Source organism: Raphanus sativus, chromosome 9 (assembly GCF_000801105.2).
Source record: "Raphanus sativus cultivar WK10039 chromosome 9, ASM80110v3, whole genome shotgun sequence".
In the NCBI taxonomy this organism is placed as follows: domain Eukaryota; kingdom Viridiplantae; phylum Streptophyta; class Magnoliopsida; order Brassicales; family Brassicaceae; genus Raphanus; species Raphanus sativus.
The window spans coordinates 33,900,494-33,921,192 of record NC_079519.1 but is presented as its reverse complement, the minus strand read 5'-3'; the positions used below and the strand labels follow the sequence as shown (position 1 = coordinate 33,921,192).

General features: G+C 30.4%; 3 protein-coding genes across 7 annotated transcripts; all 3 read left to right on the top strand.

The window, feature by feature from the left end:
- Positions 1-646: 646 nt before the first annotated feature.
- LOC108828673 (WAT1-related protein At5g45370) lies at positions 647-3,041 on the top strand. Of its 4 annotated transcripts, XR_008938533.1 has the most exons (8): positions 647-945; positions 1,142-1,204; positions 1,280-1,396; positions 1,474-1,915; positions 2,016-2,167; positions 2,276-2,384; positions 2,579-2,693; positions 2,797-3,041. XR_008938533.1 is itself a non-coding variant. In XM_056993914.1 (7 exons), exons 1-7 carry the CDS (start codon positions 737-739, stop codon positions 2,612-2,614), a joined length of 1,128 nt encoding a protein of 375 aa, XP_056849894.1. In that variant the 5' UTR covers positions 647-736; the 3' UTR covers positions 2,615-2,762. The 4 variants fall into 4 exon arrangements, 3 of the variants coding, with proteins under 3 accessions (XP_056849894.1, XP_056849893.1, XP_018457928.1); XM_056993914.1 differs by lacking the exon at positions 2,797-3,041 and having other exon boundaries at positions 2,579-2,762; XM_056993913.1 differs by lacking the exons at positions 2,579-2,693; positions 2,797-3,041 and having other exon boundaries at positions 2,276-2,530.
- Positions 3,042-5,107: 2,066 nt separating this feature from the next.
- LOC108825883 (WAT1-related protein At5g45370) lies at positions 5,108-7,358 on the top strand. Its single transcript, XM_018599240.2, has 7 exons — positions 5,108-5,416; positions 5,592-5,654; positions 5,729-5,845; positions 5,920-6,361; positions 6,461-6,612; positions 6,732-6,896; positions 7,034-7,358. The coding sequence occupies exons 1-7, from the start codon at positions 5,208-5,210 to the stop codon at positions 7,074-7,076; spliced, it is 1,191 nt and encodes a 396-aa protein (XP_018454742.1). The 5' UTR covers positions 5,108-5,207; the 3' UTR covers positions 7,077-7,358.
- Positions 7,359-9,694: 2,336 nt separating this feature from the next.
- Positions 9,695-18,533, top strand: LOC108828555 (urea-proton symporter DUR3). 2 transcript variants are annotated; one of them, XM_056994574.1, is made up of 10 exons: positions 9,696-10,132; positions 12,352-12,459; positions 13,263-13,358; positions 13,467-13,549; positions 13,931-14,151; positions 14,324-14,586; positions 14,843-15,081; positions 15,194-15,624; positions 16,143-16,373; positions 17,969-18,533. In XM_056994574.1, exons 1-10 carry the CDS (start codon positions 9,962-9,964, stop codon positions 18,238-18,240), a joined length of 2,115 nt encoding a protein of 704 aa, XP_056850554.1. In that variant the 5' UTR covers positions 9,696-9,961; the 3' UTR covers positions 18,241-18,533. The 2 variants fall into 2 exon arrangements, with proteins under 2 accessions (XP_056850555.1, XP_056850554.1); XM_056994575.1 differs by lacking the exon at positions 12,352-12,459 and having other exon boundaries at positions 9,695-10,132.
- The last annotated feature ends 2,166 nt before the right edge of the window (positions 18,534-20,699 follow it).

Below are 20,699 nucleotides of genomic sequence, written 5' to 3'. Positions count from 1 at the left end.
CTGCTTGCTTGATTTTTCATTCAACTGAGGCAGTAGCAAATTATCAATAATGTTGATAGATAAGTTCTAATTTGGAAATAGCCAAACAGAAACGAGATCATGGCTATTATTGTCAAGAAATGACGAGTCAATATTAGTGGCTGATGTTGCAAATTGCAAGAACATAATTGTTGAAAAACAGAAGAAGAAAGTGGATTATTTGAAGGGAGACAAATATAGCCAATTGTTTTTGGCTGAACATTTCCACTAATTTTAAAGAGTTAATACATTACAGACCTATATATGCTTTTTCGATTTGATCAGTTTTAGTACTAGATGCAAGATCAAAAGTGAAGTTGGAACGGTTTAGTAAAGATGATAAAGATTAATTAATCTATAATTTCCTTATGTCAGAAATGCATAAATGAAAAATTTGTTCACAAGATATAAACAAGAGATATAAGATTACTGTATCCAAATAAATGTATAAAATGTTAAAAAATATTATATCAGAAATTCCAAAAAATCCTTAAGCACAAATTCAATATTATATCAGAAATTCCAAAAAATCCTTAAGCACAAAATAATTATTGATATGCTTTTAAATAATATATTATTTAAATTATATATATTTTTAATGTTCATATTATTTTGAACAACCAAACAACTACGAAAAAAACAAAGAAGATAGAAGTCTGACTTGGAAAGCAGAGCAAGGTTAAAGGTTCTGTTCTTCGATCGGAGGAAGAGAAGAAAGATGTCAGCTCCTGTGATCCTAAACGATGCGACGAGGAGGGATGCTAGAAAGGCGCACGCTGCAATGACCTTGTGTCAGCTAATCTTCGGAGCTTATCATGTGAGTGCCAAAGTAGCTCTTAACGTTGGTATCAGTCAGCTCGTCTTCTGTGTCTTCCGCGATCTTATTGCTCTCTCCATCCTCGCTCCTCTCGCTTTTTTCCGCGAAAGGTTTCATCTATGCATTTTCTTGATTTATTTTCAGCAAATCAAGAAAATCTCAATAATAGTATCATCTTTCTGTTTACTGTATGCTTTGTTTTATTCTGATTCTACTGTCTGATGATTGGATTATATGTAATGTTCTATTTTTTTTTTAACACAATAATCAATAACCATTGGTTGCTCTGTTTCGATGATCATGTAGAGGGATCAGACCTCCTATGAGTAGAAGCGTTCTCTTTTCATTCTTCTTCCTAGGTTTAACAGGGTAAGTAACCTTTACATTTTTTTATTTGCGATAATCTTCTAGCATCATCTTTATGCAGCTTCTCAATCTTGATAGGATATTTGGGACTCAATTACTATTTCTTATGGGTTTACAATACACGAATCCAACTTATGCCGCTGCTATACAACCATCTATCCCTGTCTTCACCTTTCTATTGGCTGTAATGATGGGGTTAGTATCTTTATCCTGAAGATTAACGTATACAATATATATTCAATCACTGAGTGTCTTCTTTCTTATGCATGCAGTACAGAAAAAGTGAACTTGTATAAAATGGAGGGCCTAATGAAAGTTGGAGGCACTATCGTTTGTGTTTCCGGTGCCTTAGTGCTGGTTTTCTTCCGTGGCCCATCCTTGTTTGGAAGTCAAGATGCAGATTTTACGCTAAAAACTGTAATTATTAATAGCAGTGAACATGAGTTTCATGGTTGGTTAGTTTCGAGTTTTATTGGTCTTGGGCTTGATCTATGGCACATTGGAGTTATATGCTTGGTTGGAGGATGCATGTGTATGGCTTCTTTTCTCGCTGTCCAAGCACCGGTTTTGAAAAAGTATCCTGCCTATCTTTCCGTTACAGCGTACTCATACTTCTTTGGTGCATCAATAATGATCACAACAGCGTTTGTGTTTGTTAGAGAGCCTAAAGAGTGGCATTTGACACAATCCGAGTTTCTTGCCGTTATATTTGCGGTAAAAGAGTTTGCAGTAACCTATGTAACATGTTTATTTGGGAATGTTCTGCACAAAAGATTTTATCTGAGTTTTTTTTTTTTCGGTTATTGATTCTCAGGGAGTGTTTGCATCAGCTCTGAACTATGGAATCTTGACTTGGTCTAATAAAATACTTGGAGCTGCTTTGGTTTCTCTGTACAACCCTCTTCAGCCTGTAGCATCCACCTTTTTATCTACGATATTCCTCGGCAGTCCAATCTATCTTGGAAGGTTTCTTGTTTTCATCTTTAACCCTTCCTTACACACATACACACACACACAACATCTTTCTTTTTAAAATCTATTAAAATCTATTGTCTTTCTTTTTCTCATGTGCAGCGTTGTGGGTGGAGTACTCATCATTTCAGGGCTTTATATGGTTACTTGGGCATCTTATAGAGAACAGCACACAACAGGTTCAGGAATTGTGATTACTTCTTCAAGTGATGTAAGAGTTTCGGAGCCTTTAATTTACAGCGATAGGACTGGTGATAACAAAATTGGCTAAAACGACTTTTTTTTTCCTGTGGGACAAGAACTACTGTTTAGTATATCACATTTTTTTCCTTTACAGTTAAGCAGCTGTGTTCCTTATTTCGTTTGATCTCTTAAATATCTCTTTTATTGATTTTTATACAACAGAAGACGTACCAAATTAGCAACAGAGATGATAGATAAGTTTTTATTTGGTTACGTGCGCATCATAGAGAGAACAACACACAACAGTTCAGGAAACGTGATTGCTTCTTCTAGTGATGTAAGAGTTTCGGAACCTTTAATTTATTTTACTGTCAGACAAGAAATATATAAACAGACAGTTCTTTTACAGTTAAGCTTTGTTCGTTTTATTTCTTAAACAGCTGCTTGCTTGATTTTTCATTCACTGAGGCAGTAGCAAATTATCAATAATGTTGATAGATAAGTTCTAATTTGGAAATAGCCAAACAGAAACGAGATCATGGCTATTATTGTCAAGAAATGACGAGTCAATATTAGTGGCTGATGTTGCAAATTGCAAGAACATAATTGTTGAAAAACAGAAGAAGAAAGTGGATTATTTGAAGGGATACAAATATAGCCAATTGTTTTTGGCTGAACATTTCCACTAATTTTTTTTTTTTGAAAATTTTAATTTTTGTAATTATATTTGTATTTAATATTAATTTGATAAAATAATCTATTAAATAAATGAAATACATAGTTGGACATAACATTTACTAATAAATCATGTTTATATTTTAATAGAACAGATAGATACAATTAATAGAACAGATAGATACAAGACAGAAATTTTACAGACCTATATATGCTTTTTCGATTTGATCAGTTTTAGTACTGGATGTAAGATCAGAAGTCAAGTTGAAACGGTTTAGTAAAGATGATAAATATGAGTTAATCTATAATTTCCTTATGTTAGAAATGCATAAATGAAAAATTTGTTCACAAGGTATAAACAAGAGATCTGAGATTACTGTATCCAATAAATGTATAAAAGTTTTTAAAATATTATATCAGAAATTCCAAAGAATCCTTAAGCACAAATTCAATATTATTGATATGAAATAAAAAAAGCGATAGATTTATTTCAAAATTTATAGACTTGTTTGTCCATAAATTTATTAAATTTTCACAGATTTATATATTTGCACGGTAACGAAAGACGCAATATAAAAAATATGCAAGAACAATAAGAATAAAAATAAAACGACATGGTCTAAATTGACGGATTGGAGTGTACACAAGTTGGAGATGTACAGCTTCGAAATGGACAGTTTGGAGAGTCAACTTGTTTTCTGTGGACAAACAACTTGATTTTTCATTTCTTAAAACAAACCATTGTCATCTGGTTAAACAACTTATTTTCTTCAAGAAACTTCCATGAAAATATATTTATATTTTCTTCTTTCGAAATCATATAATCATACGAGATTTCGGCCAGAGCAGTCATAAAAAAATCGAAGTAGTTTAAGGAAGTATCATATTACTAGATGTTGGAATTTTCATGAATACATATTTACCAACTTCAAATTTCAGCTATAAACATATTACTTTGTTGAGGAAATATATCAAAACCCCACTTAAAAAGAGATGATTTTTTTTATCTTAACATTTGGTAAATTGTTATTAAGACAAAAATCTTGCTTAAAAGACCAAAAACAAACATTTATTTTTGTGGTTGTATTTAGACTTTTTTAAAGCATTGTTGTTCAAGATTAATTATCTAGACCAAAATGATATATAGTCTATATTTTTCATCTTAAGTTTAGACTCTTACTATACTTTTTGTGAAAAAATAGAAATAGACTGTTAACCTAAACAATAGTGTTGTAGAATTCTAAAAAGAGTTTTATGTTGAAGGATTCTAAGAAGAGTAGTGACAGACAAGACCCTCTTACAACGTGCTGTATTGTAAAGTAGATGGAGGTTAAGACTTGAGAGTCTAAATTTAAAATGAGAAACTAGATTTTGACCCGCGTTTTGGAAACGCGGAATATTTTACGATGAAAAATTTCACTAATAACTTAACAAATATTTTGGTAATTTTTAAAGAGTGTGTATTTATAATATTTTTGCATTTAAATCAGTGTTTTTAAATTCAACCCGATTGTGATTATACCGATTAATCCGAAGATCTGACAATTTAATTTAGGTTTCTAAAATATTCATATTAAAAAAATCAGTAAAACCCGAAACTAACCGATTGAACTGATGGATGACCGATATGTAATCTAATTGGACTTAAATTGTAATAGTTTCATAATTTGTAATCTTATAATCCAAATTTTAAAGTTTATTATTTTGCAATTTATAAAATTATGACATTTCTATAAAATTTTAAAGAGAAAATGATAGATATAAAATAAATAAAATTAATTATTGTACTGTTTGGAAACATTAATAGTAGTATAAAAACATATTGTTTGAAAACATTGATAGTAGTATAAAGAAATAAGTATATTGTTTGGAAACATGGATATTAGTATAAAGAAAGAAACATTAGTGATTTAATGTAGATTTAATTATAAAGTATAAAGGTGTATTTAATTTAAAAACTTACAAAATAAATGTTAGGTCCAACATAATGTTTCTGTTTTAATAAGATAGATGTAGTTACTATATTATTTAAAATATATATTTTTAATGTTCATATTATTTTCAACAACCAGCAAGGCAACAACTACGAAAAAAACAAAGAAGATAGAAGTCTGACTTGAAAAGCAGAGCAAGGTTCTGTCCTTCGATCGGAGGAACAACTAAGAAGAGGAGAAAGATGTCAGCTCCTGTGATCCTAAACGATGCGACGAAGAGCAATGCTAGAAAGGCGCACGCTGCAATGACCTTGTGTCAGATAATTTACGGAGCTTACCATGTGAGTGCGAAAGTAGCTCTTAACGTTGGTATCAGTCAGCTCGTCTTCTGTGTCTTCCGCGATCTTATTGCTCTCTCCATCCTCGCTCCTCTCGCTTTTTTCCGCGAAAGGTTTCATCTATGCATTTTCTTGATTTATTTGCAGCAAATCAAAAAAAATCTCAATAATTAGCATCATCTTTCTGTTATTGTATTTTTTGTTTTGTTCTGATGATTGGATTACATGTAATGTTCAGTTTTTAAGACAAAAACAATAACCATGGTTTTTGTTTTGATGATTTTGTAGAGAGATCAGACCTCCTATGAGTAGAAGCGTTCTCTTTTCATTCTTCTTCCTAGGTTTAACAGGGTAAGTAACCATTACATTTTTGATTTGCAATAATCTTCTAGCATCATCTTTATGCAGCTTCTCAATCTTGATAGGATATTTGGGACTCAATTACTATTTCTTATTGGTTTATCGTACACAAATCCAACTTATGCCGCTGCTATACAACCATCCATCCCAGTCTTCACCTTTCTATTGGCTGTGATGATGGGGTTAGTATCTTTATTCTGAAGATTAACATATACATATATTAGATCATTGAGTGTCTTCTTTCTTATGTATGCAGCACAGAGAAAGTGAACTTGTTTAAAATCGAGGGCCAAACAAAAGTTGGAGGTACTATCGTTTGTGTTTCCGGTGCCTTAGTGATGGTTTTCTTCCGTGGTCCAGCTTTGTTTGGAAATCAAGATGCAGATTTTACGCTAAAAACTGTAATTATTGATAGCAGTGAATATGAGTTTCATGGTTGGTTAGTTTCGAATTTTATTGGTCTTGGGCTTGATCTATGGCACATTGGAGTTATATGCTTGGTTATAGAATGCATGTGTATGGCTGCTTTTATCGCTGTCCAAGCACCGGTTCTGAAGAAGTATCCTGCTTACCTTTCGGTTACGGCGTACTCATACTTCTTTGGTGCATCAATAATGATCACAACAGCGTTTGTGTTTGTTAGAGAGCCTAAAGAGTGGCACTTAACACAATCAGAAATTCTTGCCGTTATATTTGCGGTAAATAGTTTGCAATAATAACCTATGTAACATGTTTATTTGGGAATGTTTGGCACAAAAGACTTTATCTGAGTTTTTTTTTCGGTTATTGATTCTCAGGGAGTGTTTGCATCAGCTCTGAACTATGGACTCTTGACTTGGTCTAATAAAATACTTGGAGCTGCTTTAGTTTCTCTGTACAACCCTCTTCAGCCTGTAGCATCCACCTTTTTATCTACGATATTCCTCGGCAGTCCAATCTATCTTGGAAGGTTTCTTGTTTTCATCTTTAACCCTTCCCTTATACACATACAAATACACAACATCTTTCTCTCTTCTTACTTAGTTAGAATCTATTAAAATATATTGTCTTTCTTTTTCTCATGTGCAGCGTTGTGGGTGGAGTACTAATCGTTTCAGGGCTTTATATGGTTACTTGGGCATCTTATAGAGAACAGCACACAACAAGTTCAGGAATTGCGATTACTTCTTCAAGTGATGTAAGAGTTTCGGAGCCTTTGATTTATAGAGATGGGAATGGTGATAACAAAATTGGGTAAAACGACTTCTTTTTTTTTTCCTGTGGGACAAGAACTACTGTATAGTATATCATATTTTTTTCCTTTACAGTTAAGCTGTGTTCCTTATTTCGTTTGATCTCTTAAATATCTTTTATTGATTTTTATCCAACAGAAGACGTACCAAATTAGCAACAGAGATGATAGATAAGTTTTAATTTGAACAGCCAACAGAGACAAGATCATGGCTGTTCTTGTCAAGAAAATGACGACTCAATACTACTGGCTGATGTTGGAAGTTGTGAGATTGATCTATCATTGACTAAGCAGATTTTTCCAGCAACGCAGAGAATGTGTAATGGCTAAGAAGTTACATCCATTGGAGATACATCATTGGATATATTCAGAGAAGAACTTTGCGGGAGACTGTTGACCCGCAAGAGCGGTTGTAAAGAAACTCCAGAACCATATCCAACATCAATAAAAAGACCTTAGCTGCCTAGATCTAAGCCTAAAACTCAACGAGTGATTCATGTCCCAAAGTGGGATGACGAGTACGAAGAGTAATTGTTGGAAGGATCAGCGTTTTTCTCAAAAAGAAAAACAATGAAAATGTAGCAGTCTTGTTAAAAGAGTAGTTGGTGCATTGATAGTCCAAGTGTGAACGCATTTAGATATGGCAAGTTGGTGGATCCTCATGATCCCACGGTTGTTGGTGTATGGTAAGAGGATGTCATGAATGCTTAGAGATCTTTCTCATGGTCGTTAAAAATTTATTTGAAAGTGTTTAAACTAGTGAGGTTCTAAATAAGGCAAACCGAGAACAAGTTTGACTGTTTTGGAAAATGAGGCAAAACTTGAATTTTCCATGGATGTTTCTTCAAGTTTTGGGCTTGTTGGATAGCTAGATATCTATTTTGAAGCCAAAACTGACTTTGGTACATATCACTTCTCCATGGATTGATACTCGTAATTGTATGGCTCGAAAACCTCTGGTTGTAAACTACATATCTTTCTTGTATGTTCAGCTTTTGAGATGATTCCACTTGGCCGTACATAACTATGTTAAGTTGAGAATCAAGACCATCTTGTTTGGTTGCTTGATTCCTAATACTTGATGTGATATAGCCATTTGAATATACATGTCCGTAGATCCTATGTGGTTTGAGATACTGTTATGTCTTGCAAAAAAAATGTCTACAAAATTCAATTTACAAAAGTTAACAAAAAAAAATCAAGAAATCGTTGAAAATAATCCAAGAGAACTTCACTCAACTTTTCATATTTGTGTTCTTTCACAGCTAGAGCATTTAAGTGCAAACGGCTAGTTCTTTTTCTTCCTGTGATGGCATTTAAGTGCAAATGGAAAGATATTTTCAAAGCATGAATTTATGATTTTTAAAAATATCAAAGATATAAAGAACGGACAGATTTGTCTTCGCGTGGGAGCATTCACACTTGGACAAAGATACCTAACTGTTCCTTAGTTTACTGCTAACATTTTTCACATATTATACCCATTTTTTGTCGACACGTTATTATACCACTTATTTTGAATAATTTGATTTTCTTTATTTGTTTTAGTTAACTTGTAAAAGCCTGTCTCTTTTACCATTGAAAAGTATCCATTTTACAAGTATTAATCAAACCAATATTCTTTATTCTTATTCATTCGAATTTATAAGTATATTTTTATTCTTTCATGTTTGTCAATTCTAATATAGTGTGGATTTACCTTTCCATGTAACTTTTGAGTCTAGTAACTTATGGATATAATTTATTCAATTTAAGGTTGAATTTAGATTAATTTAACAGATTTAATCTTCATTTTTAGTTTTGCTCATCTTCAAAATGGCTTAAAATATTTGATCATCTTGATCTTATGTTTGATTGGTTCCAGTCTTATATAAAATATAAATTAAAATCTAAAATGAATTACTTAAAAAAATTTAAGTATTCAAAATTTTAAATCTGAAAATTGCAAATGTTTTTGTTTAGAAATTTAAATTTTGAAAAAAAATAACAGAAAAAGTATACTATGATGTATTGGAGGAAGAAATTATTGAATCAAACTCAAGTATCAGATTATGGTAGATAAACTGATAGTCTTTGAATATTTTTACAGTACATTTTATCATCATATTTGATTAATATAATCAATAAAAAATGTTTATTCAATTGAAATGAATACACTAAACCTTTTTAGTATGCATAGCATAACTAATATCTTTGTATCCTTTATCAGCAACTGATCAAACATGATTGATGATAGAACTGATATCAACACAAAATAAAAAAATTCTTAATACTTACTTTCATATTAGATGACTTTTCCATGTCCATGCAAATATTGATAAAATAATTAAATAATAATAATATAAAATTTATTTTAGATAGGGTTCTAAAGAAAATAAAGGATCTCACAACTACATACACCTATACAATATATACATACAACATATATGGAAGTTTAGAATTTCAATAGCTAGAACTCCTATTGAAAGTGTTCTTAGTAAGTCGAATAAATAATTTACTGTACTTGTTTTGCTTCTGTTTTTGCCAAACCAAAAAATCATCAATAATATTTGAACATTTCCTTCATCTTTTATAATGACATTAAAAAAATAACTTCTAAATTTTTTTTTTTGATCAAAAAAATAACTTCTAAATTTAGATCACTGATTACATCACAGTCCTAGTGGAAACCATTAAATAGCAACAAAAAAAATTGATGACTTATTGACTTATTGTACTAGTACGTAACTATTGACTTTCTCTTATTTCATCATCAATAATGTTGCTGATATAAAATATCTTAGTTTCTCGCAATTTGTGTGGATAGATGCAGCTTTCATCTTTCTTTATTTTTTCCTTAAACTAGCTTTCATCTCTTGCAAATTGTTAAATAAAGATTCAGTTTATTTTTGTTAGTTTAAGAGTTTCATTTTCTTTGAACAAATACAGATTCTCCCTAATCTGAAGATTCTTTCTATAAACAAGTGCTCGAAGAATCTTTCAACTATCACTCCCTACATATTTCAGGAGAAACATAACTACTTTTCCATTCACAACAACATAAAGTGCGAAGAAGAAGAAAGAAGATATGGCCACTTGTCCTCCATTCGACTTCTCGGCGAAATATTACAACAGTGGCGGAAGCGTATGCGAGAGGCGGAGCAGCTTCTTCGGAGATACGACGGTGCTCGACCAAGGCGTTGGGTACGCCGTCATTCTCGGTTTTGGTGCTTTCTTTGCCGTCTTCACATCTGTTTTGGTTAGTTTTCGTTTCCCAAAACCAAAATATTACTTTACAAAAAAAACAAAATATTATTATGAATAAAAACAAAAATAATATCTCTTCTTTGTAGTTCTCGCGACCACACAAAATGTATACACTTATCTTATGAGATTATTTGCTTCAGAGAGTAAAACGAATGATTGTACTTTTCAAAGGTCATATATGCCCAAGCTAGACGTTAATAAGGATATTCCACTATTTTGGCCTCCAACTAATAGTATTTTGGTCGATAATATATATAAAAACCGTGGCCAGAACAGAATTTGAAATTTAATTAAGTATAAACATTTGAAGATGAATTTTAGTAAAATTTTATATTAAAAACTATATAATCTGTACATATATATCTTTGAACAAAAACTGTATATATTAATTTTAAAAAATTTGGAAGTCAAAAACTTTTAGGGTCTCAGTTCAAAAAAAAAAAATTAGGGTCTTAACCAAACCATGGCAGAAGTGCACAATTTTCAAATGGATAATATATGCATAATTGTCTTAATTATATTTATTTAAATACGATTATTTCATATTCAATTTTTATATCTAATCTATTAAAAGAGGAGTACAAATATAAAATATCCTTTAATTTTCACAATTATTTACAACAAGATGTCATTGAAGTTATTAATTAATTTACCTTTTAAATTTTTTATATTTATGTTTAATTAATGCATTTCCAAAATTGAATTCTGACAAAAAAAATATGGCAACAATAATTACTAAACCTAACATATAGTATTCATAGTTTTTTTATTATTATTATTTATGTGTGTGTTTGGAAATAATTAATAAACTTGTCTTTAAATAGTTAGTGAACAATATTGTTTTTAAATTTATGTAATTAGTTTTAATTATTTATTAGTAATAACTAAAAACTAAAAATCACATAAAAAGAATCATATATATAATATATAATATATAATATATTATGTTACATATATTTTCATATAAATAATATCCCAATGTAAGTTCAATATGATAAATGTTGAAAATATAAATAATAATAATATAGCACCATATATTTTAAATAATATATACAACTATTTTATTATACATTATCATAAATTTTGATCTATTAAAATACATTTGTGCGAATATATGAGTTATATTATAAAAATATGGATGATACAATTGATGGCTTACAAGAAAATAAAAAAAAATTACTGAATATCAAAATATAAAATATTATGTTTAGGAATATCATATTAAAAAATTATTCAATCGGATAAAGTTTTAAAATATATATTATCACTTGTACAAATAAATACTTATTTTCTTAGCTATTTTAGCTAATTAAAATTTTCAAAAATTCTATACTTTTTTGAAAATTTTGCTAACCAAGTTTAAGATCCATGTATTATGTATCTTCATAATTTTTAGTATAACAATAGTATTTAGAAATTTAATCAAGAATCAATTAAAATTAAACACTATACTCATAAATCATCTAAGTTGACCTGTACGATCGGCCAATGCAGTTATTTTATACACTTTCTTTATTTTGAAAACTATGGATAAAAACTATACAAATCTAATATTCTATGGAATCAATTGCCTACAATATTTTTTTTTACAAATGTTATAACTAATGTATTAATTTTTAATACCGTGCTAACTCATTTTTATCTATTTTTCTTACTTTTAGTTGAGAAAAATTATTTTCTAGATATTTTATACATAAATTTAATTATAAAATTTTTGGATTTTCTTATATGATGTCCAATAAATATTGGTCATATAATTTACTATAGAATGCAAAAACAAAAGTAAAATTCGATGTAATTAAATACATTGTTATTTCTCAAAATATTATTATATTATACACATTACAAATTATGTATAATATTTAGTATAAACAAAGATAAAAATGAAAAATAATATTCGCCGTACGGTTGAGCAGATCAAAAAAAATCTAGTGATAATTTTTAAAATAGAAACAATAATCTAAATTCGAATAGACTAGTTTGCGCAGGTTAAATATGGTCTGTTTCGTTCGATGGTCATATTCAAAAAATCTGGATAACAAAACTTGATGGAACATAGCAAATAAGTAATTTGATACTTATCCGAAACAAAACAGATCCTGGATATAAATATATTGAATAGTGTACGCGGTCTGGGAGTTCGATTGAGTACAGTTCACTGATTCGATCAAAGTTGGATTATGATAAAATTTTCTGGGATAATGAATGAAGGTTTGGTTAGAGAAACGATATGTGGGGGCTCAACATACCTCTGAATGGTTCAACACAGCTGGAAGAAACGTCAAGACAGGACTCATTGCGAGTGTCATTGTGTCACAAGTAAAAACATGATTTTAATTCAGATAATAATTACATATATATATATATGTGTATCTATCTTATTAAAACAGAAACATTATGTTGGACCTAACATTTACTTTGTAAGTTTTTAAATTATATACACATTTTATACTTTATAGTTAAACATACATTAAATCACTAATGTTTATTTCTTTATATTACTATCCATGTTTCCAAACAATATACTTATTTCTTTATACTACTATCAATGTTTCCAAACAATATACTTATTTCTTTATACTGCTATCAATGTTTCAAAACAATATATTTTTTTATATTATTATCAATGTTTCCAAATAATACAATAATTAATCTTAGTTATTTTATATCTATCATTTTCTCTTTAAAATTTTGTAGAAACGTTATAATTTCATAAATTGCAAAATAGTGAACTTTAAAATTTCGATCATAAGATTACAAATTATGAAACTATTACAATTTAAATCTAATTAGATTACATATCGGTCATCCATCAGTTCAATCGGTTAGTCTCGGGTTTTAGTGATTTTTTAATATGAATATTTTAAAAACATAAATTAAATTGTCAGATCTCCGGATTAACCGGTATAATCACAATCGGGTTGAATTTAAAAATACTGATTTAAATGCAAAAATATTTTAAATACACACTCTTTAAAAATTACCAAAATATTTGTTAAATTATTAGTGAAATTTTTCATCGTAAAATATCCCGCGCTTCAAAAGCGCGGGTCAAAATCTAGTTTAACTGTTATAATGAAATACAATTACTGATTTATATTTCCTGGTCGATGGATGCGTAGTGGACATGGGCTGCGACAATACTGCAAAGTTCAAACGTCGCATGGCAGTATGGTGTTAGCGGACCGTTTTGGTACGCTAGTGGGGCCACAATACAGGTTAATTCCCGAAATATTAACTATACAATACATTTATATGTATTTTATAATATGGTTTAGTTTATATATACATAATGCCATGTGAATGATCGATGATTAACAAAATAGGTACTCTTGTTTGGTGTGATGGCGATTGAAATAAAAAGAAAAGCTCCTCATGCTCACACGGTCTGCGAAATAGTGAAGGCTCGGTACATACAATCTTAACTATTACCTACTTTATTTAAAAAGACACTTAGTTGACAAAAAAAAAGACACTTGAACCAAGCTGAATTATCTTGCAGAACTAAGCCAAAATTTACTAGAAACCGAACAGTTCTATGAAAATCCAAATTAAGTAAACAAAATGGGAATTTTTATTTTGCTGAAATAAGTGATATAATCAAATGAACTGAAACTGATATGTGATCCCAAATAGTAAAAATTAACTAAGGATACATGTGGTGGTTATATTTGATGGTCTGGTATTGGTTGGTCCAAGGACTAGGCCCGGTTTGTTTCTGATTTAATGTTCTACTTCTGAGAGTTGAGGCTAATTTGTTCTTTGTTTTTATATGTTTTGGTAAATTAAGATGGGGAACCGCAACACATATAGTTTTCTTGGTGTTTTGTCTAGCGACAAACGTGGTAGTGACGGCTATGCTATTGCTCGGTGGCTCGGCCGTGGTGAATGCTCTCACCGGAGTGAATATATACGCTGCAAGCTTTCTGATTCCTCTCGGGGTCATTGTTTATACTTTGGCAGGAGGACTTAAAGCTACTTTCCTCGCAAGCTATGTTCACTCTGTCATAGGTAATTACAAACCGTTTAACGTACATATACTCTTAGAATTGTTCCATATTCATAAATTGAGCCCATTATATTCAAACAGATAAATCGATAAACCAAAATGAATTTAAATTTGGTTACATATCCTTGCAAGTAACTGTTGTTTGTCATCTTTGTTTGGTTTGCTTGGTTTCAGTTCACGTGGTTTTAGTCGTCTTTGTGTTTCTGGTCTACACATCGAGTAGTGAGCTTGGGAGTCCATCTGTGGTCTATGACCGGCTAAGAGATATGGCCGCTAAGTCAAGGACATGCATTGAACCACTCTCACACCAGGATCAAGCTTGTGGTCCTGTTGACGGCAACTACAAAGGCTCTTATCTCACCATGTTGAGCTCTGGTGGTGCTGTGTTCGGTATCATCAACATTGTAGGAAACTTCGGCACTGTCTTTGTCGACAATGTGAGACTATTTTCAACTAAGTCTTTATTTGGTTTACAATTCATATATTCCAAAGATTGAATATGAATTCTGACACCATGACAACACTAGTACAAACAAATACGTTACAAGCGCATAAGCAGTTTTAGTTTGTTTTAAACAAAAAAATTATCAGTATTTGTCACTATGACACACATTTTGGAAATATGAAAGGTTACATTTTGAATAAATCGGAATCGCATAACCATTTTCATCATTGTGTTATTTGTTTTTGTAGGGTTACTGGGTGAGTGCAATAGCTGCTCGACCTTCATCAACCCACAAGGGGTATTTGCTTGGTGGACTCGTGTGGTTTGCTGTGCCTTTCTCTCTAGCCACCTCCTTAGGCCTCGGCGCACTTGCCCTCGACTTGCCTATAAGCGCAGATGAGGCTAATCGAGGTCTAGTCCCGCCTGCTACTGCCATTGCTCTCATGGGTAAATCAGGATCCTTGCTTCTTCTCACTATGCTTTTCATGTAAGTACACTTTCTTGACCATATAAAGTTATCAACAAATTTTGGCATACCTAAAAGTAGATAAATTTTTCATCCGAAACATGCTCGTTACGGTCATAGTTTATATCATCAGGGCTGTAACATCGGCTGGTTCTTCCGAGCTGATCGCTGTGTCATCGCTCTTCACCTACGACATCTACCGAACATACATAAACCCTAGAGCAACCGGAAAGCAGATCTTGAGAGTCTCAAGATCCGCGGTTCTTGGATTTGGATGTTTCATGGGGATTCTTGCAGTGATCTTGAACAAAGCCGGGGTTTCGCTCGGATGGATGTATCTCGCGATGGGAGTTCTCATTGGCTCTGCCGTTATTCCCATTGCTTTCATGCTTCTGTGGAGTAAAGCTAATGCCTTTGGTGCGATTCTGGGGTCGATCTCTGGCTGTGTTCTTGGGATTGTTACTTGGTTATCAACCGCAAAGATTCAATACGGACGTGTTGATCTTGATACCACAGGGAGAAATGCACCCATGCTTGCTGGTAACCTCGTTGCTATTCTAACAGGTCAGGATTCTAATACTTTCTTTGAGGAAATTTCGGCTTCGTTCCATTTCTCTATTTCACTTGAGTTTTTATTAATTTCGTGCTGGTGTTTTTTGAATTTTTGCTCTTTTTTATCTTCTTTTATTTTTGGTCAATAATACTTGGTATACTTAGGTTTTTGGGCTGGATTTAGTAGTTGTAGATTAAAATTTACAAAACAAAAGTAGATAACCAAATTAAAGAAACATTTTTTGAAATAAATTAAAGTAAGTTAATTTCATATTATATTATCTAAACATAACGAAAAACCTAATGTTTCTGTATTTCAAATCAAATATGAAATTTTAAAAGTTGTTTTGTTTTTCCTCTAAATATATTGGACTAAATTTAATCTCTGATAGTTTCAGCATATTTTTTCAATGTACCGACCAGTTTCTAATATTACTCTGAACGTTCTTTTACATGATTAGTCCTGTTTGGTTTCATTCGATTTTGATAACATTTTTGGTTTTGGTTCTGTTTTACGTGTAAATATATAGGAGGGTTGATCCATGCGGTGTGTAGTCTAGTACAGCCACAGAACTACGATTGGTCGACGACGAAGGAAATCAAAGTGGTGGAAGCTGAGGCTCCAGGGAACGATATCGATGTTCCTGTAGAGGAGCTAAAAGAAGAGAAGCTGAGAAGAGCCAAAGCTTGGATTGTTAAATGGGGTCTTGTCTTCACTCTCCTCATTGTTGTCATCTGGCCAGTTCTCTCTCTCCCAGCACGTAAGTCTTCCCCACATAGATAAATCAAAATTAAATTTTTTGTTCTTACCTAAACCTAGCGTTTGATTGAAAGTTTGACACCAAATAATCATGCATGGTCCACTGGGGGATTTCAGTTGTTGAATGTGCTTGAAAGTTATCAATAATTAGCTGGTTTAATGGTTAAGAAAGGTCTACACTTGAAAAAAAATACATGGTTTTGCTGTCATGCTACTTGGATGTTCAGAATCATAACCTTACAATTATAAAAGAATAACTAAATATTATCGTTCTTGCAAAGGTTTTTTTTTTGCTAAAATTTGAAATTTTAATTTTAAAGTTCTTGCAAAGGTTAGAGACTTAGGCCTTGATTGGTACAGCAGATGAAGAAGAAGTAGCAGAATGCTGTAGAAGCAGTATGCTGCATAAGCTGTATGCTCTCATTAAAATTTTTAATAAAGTGATTGGTAGAGCAGTAGCATTATACAATTTTAAAATTATCATAAAAGTTATTATATAATATATTTATTTGAAACTAATATATATTAAATTATAATATATTTGTTATTAAAAATAATAAATCTTATTTAATTTATAAATTAAATTAATTTTTAAATGTGAAATAATATTTTTTAAAAAATAAAAAATATATAAAAATAAAATTTATTTTTGGATATAAAAATAATTTGATATAATTAAATAAAATATATAAATTAAAAATAACTTATATAAAATCATCATTATTTATTTATTGGTTGAGCAATAAATGATCCATATATAGTATTATCATAAAAATAATCTATGACATATAATTTATTTATTTAAAAATAATATAAATGTTTTTATTTTATAATATATAAATATATATTATGTTATGTTTTTTACTAAAAATAATGAATGATATGTGTAATTATATAAAATTTTATTATATTTTAAATGTGAAATATTGTTATTTAAAAAATAATAATAATAATTAATCACAACTTTTAGTTTTTTTGAAAATGTAATTTTTTTATTATAAACATAACTTTTATATTATTAAACAATATAAATTAATTATATAAAATTATTTTTGAATTTATATATATTCTAAATACAAATGCTCTTCCAAAAGCTTCATATGAGAGCATTGAGCAAAGAGCATTTGGAGAGCATTAGCATATTTTTCTAAATGCTTTTGTTATCAATGTTGATTGGATAATAATGAGCATAATGCTAATGCTAATGCTCTACCAATCAAGTCCTTAGAGATGAAGTAATTCCATCTATGTTCATTACTTGCGTCTCTTTTAGCCCTTAGACTCAAAAGACATACCCAACTTTGTACCGGAGATTTAGTTTAGTTTTTGGTAAAGAATTTACTCGGTATATAAAAAAAAGATGTCAAGGATTAGAATCAATTAGAAAAGAGTGATTCACGTGTACGAGAAAATGGATATTTTATAACCGTTTGATTGTACAGAAGGGATTTTTCTTTTAAAAAAATGTTGAGATATATTTTAGTGAACTTACTACTTATAAAGACACATTCTATTTGTATACTTAATGTAATATAACATGCTGTTAAAAGATGCTGATAAATCACGAACATCAATTGGATATTCGAAATATTGCAGGTGTGTTTAGCAGAGGATATTTCTGGTTTTGGGCAATTGTGGCTGTAGCTTGGGGAACTATAGGATCGATTGTGATAATTGGTTTGCCTTTGATTGAAAGCTGGGAAACGATCAAGAGCGTTTGTATGGGAATGTTCACTAACGATAGGTTAATGAACAAGCTTGATGACTTGAACCATAGGCTTCAAGCTTTAACCAAGGCTGTACCAGAAGCTGAGAGGATTTATCTGCTAGAAATCGAGAAGACTAAGAAAACCGATGAAGAAAGTTAAAGTAAGAGCAATATGGTTGTATAAAAGATTGTGTGATATCAAATCAGAACTATATTAGTTTCAAAAAAAAAAAAAAAATCAGAACTATATCCTATTGTTCAACGTGTTCCTCGTCTAATGTACTATGCACATGCCTAATTTGTTCTTATTCCACTTGTCGTCCTTCCTTAATTGGTTTGATTTTTCTCCATTTCGACACTTTTAAGCTGCACATATATGATCAAATTCTGTTTGATCGTTGCTGATGAAAAATAAATTTGTATACTTCTAATGTAGAATGCTGATTTGTACGACTTCTCCGTAGATACCGGATAGGCGAGAGCTTTGGACATATGACCTTGGTCAATATTCATGTAGTTTTCTAGACAATATGTAAGACCATTAACAACGGCGCTGTTGAATAATTTTTTCAATAGCTTAATTGCTACAATGAACCAATTGAATTTTCAAAATAATACATGTGGATTACATTCAGTTGAATGTTTTCAACAGGTTGAATAAAATTAAAATGGATCCACCATAACACATTTCAAGATATGAAATAAAGATATATCTCACGGGATCCACATGTAATGTTTTATTGGTTAATAAAATCTGTGTAAATTTTTTTCTTCTCTAAATTATTAATTTTTAATTATTTTATTATGTTCAAATTTTTATAAAACAAAAAATTATACTAAAATTCATCATTTTATGACCTATTCATAGAGATTAGTTTCGTTCTTTTTGGATATAGAAAAACAATTGTCATTTTTACTATTTTGTAATTTTATTTGTTTAATGGTGACTTCTATTTTTGTATTTATTATTTTTGAAATATAAAATATTTTAATTTTTAAAGTTTGAGATATTTTAGATTAAAAAACCATTGTAGATAAAAAAAATAGATGGTTGTTAAATTGTTAGGCAGAAGAAATAAGACATGATGTGGAAGGTAAAAAAATGTAATTTAGGGTGGTAGAAATTTTTTCACCATTGTACATAGTTTAATGCAATCAATTGCACTATTTTCAGACATTCTCGGTTGGGAGAGCATTTATGCTTTTATTACATTAATATTTCTTGCATTTTATTATAATTGTCATTTTGACATTTTAATGGAGACTAAAAATTACATAATAATATATTTTTATTTAATGCATAATTTTATAAGAAAACAATTTAAATAAAAATGTATCAGTTATTCAAAAGGGTAAAAAATGATTTTGATACATTTATCATTTTTTCGCTAACAATATCAGGTAACAAAATATTTCTTATTTTTTCCTCAAAATCTCAAAGGTAACAAAACGAAAAAACGTTTTAGTCGAGATGAACACGAGAGCAGAATATATTGAGAAATGGGATATGTTGACCAAAGCTGAGAGAGAGAGAGAAGTGGCAATGTTGACCAAAATTCGGAGAAATGGGCAAGTGGCGGATTTAGAATTTTTTTTAAACGAGGACATAAATTATTTCTATTTTTTTCAAAAATATATTATCTATTAAAGTTATATATATATATATATATATAAAGCATAGACTATTGAAAATAAGAATTATTATATAAAATATGTTTTAAAATGTATAGATCTTAGCTTAAAATGATTTTTTTCCTTATAACATATGTGATTACTTTTTATATGGTTAAAAGTAAATATACATTCTAAGAAATGGTTATTCAATAATAATTAAACAAACTGATGAAAGAAAACAAGATATAGTAAAAATAATATATCAGACTCATAATACGTTGAAATCATAAAAGTAATGATATTTAGATTATGCATTTATGGGAGAGGTAAATTAAAAATAGTTTAAAACTTATGGTGGAAACTAGTTAACTTTATAAATAAAGGCATATAACGTGACTGAAACATAAACCAACGCAGGGCAAATACTTTTAGTTAGTGGGGCAATAACCATTATAGTCACCATTATCTTGTTATTATGGTTATATATTTAACATTTTCAAAAATTTACTGGGGATAGCTGCACCCTACCTACGTCACCTAGATCCGCCCATGAGTGGTGTGATGTTGACCAAAGCTCGGGAGAAGTGGGTGATGTTCAGGACAATGATGCTTCAGCTGCTTGCTCTCCAAGTAATATTCAGACTGATTCTAGTTTGATATCCATCCAGTTTCCAAGTCTTCAGCTCTGCCACATCTCGATCCTTCTGTTTGCATATTCGATGTAGTAGATCCTTATGTATTTCCATCCAACTGGTTGAAGTTGTTCACTTAATCTTTCCATCTTTAAAAGACACTAATACTTTTCACTAGGGGTATAGCCCCGGCGCAAGCGCGGGGCCGGTGAAATTGTCTATGCATTGTTTAGTTTTGTGTATGAGATTTGTTGTTTGTTTTTTTCTACTTTCTTTTACCATATTATATGTAATAGTTATGAATGAAACATTGGAAGTCACACAGTTTCATATATATATATTGATATTTTTATATCTTATCTTTGTAATAATT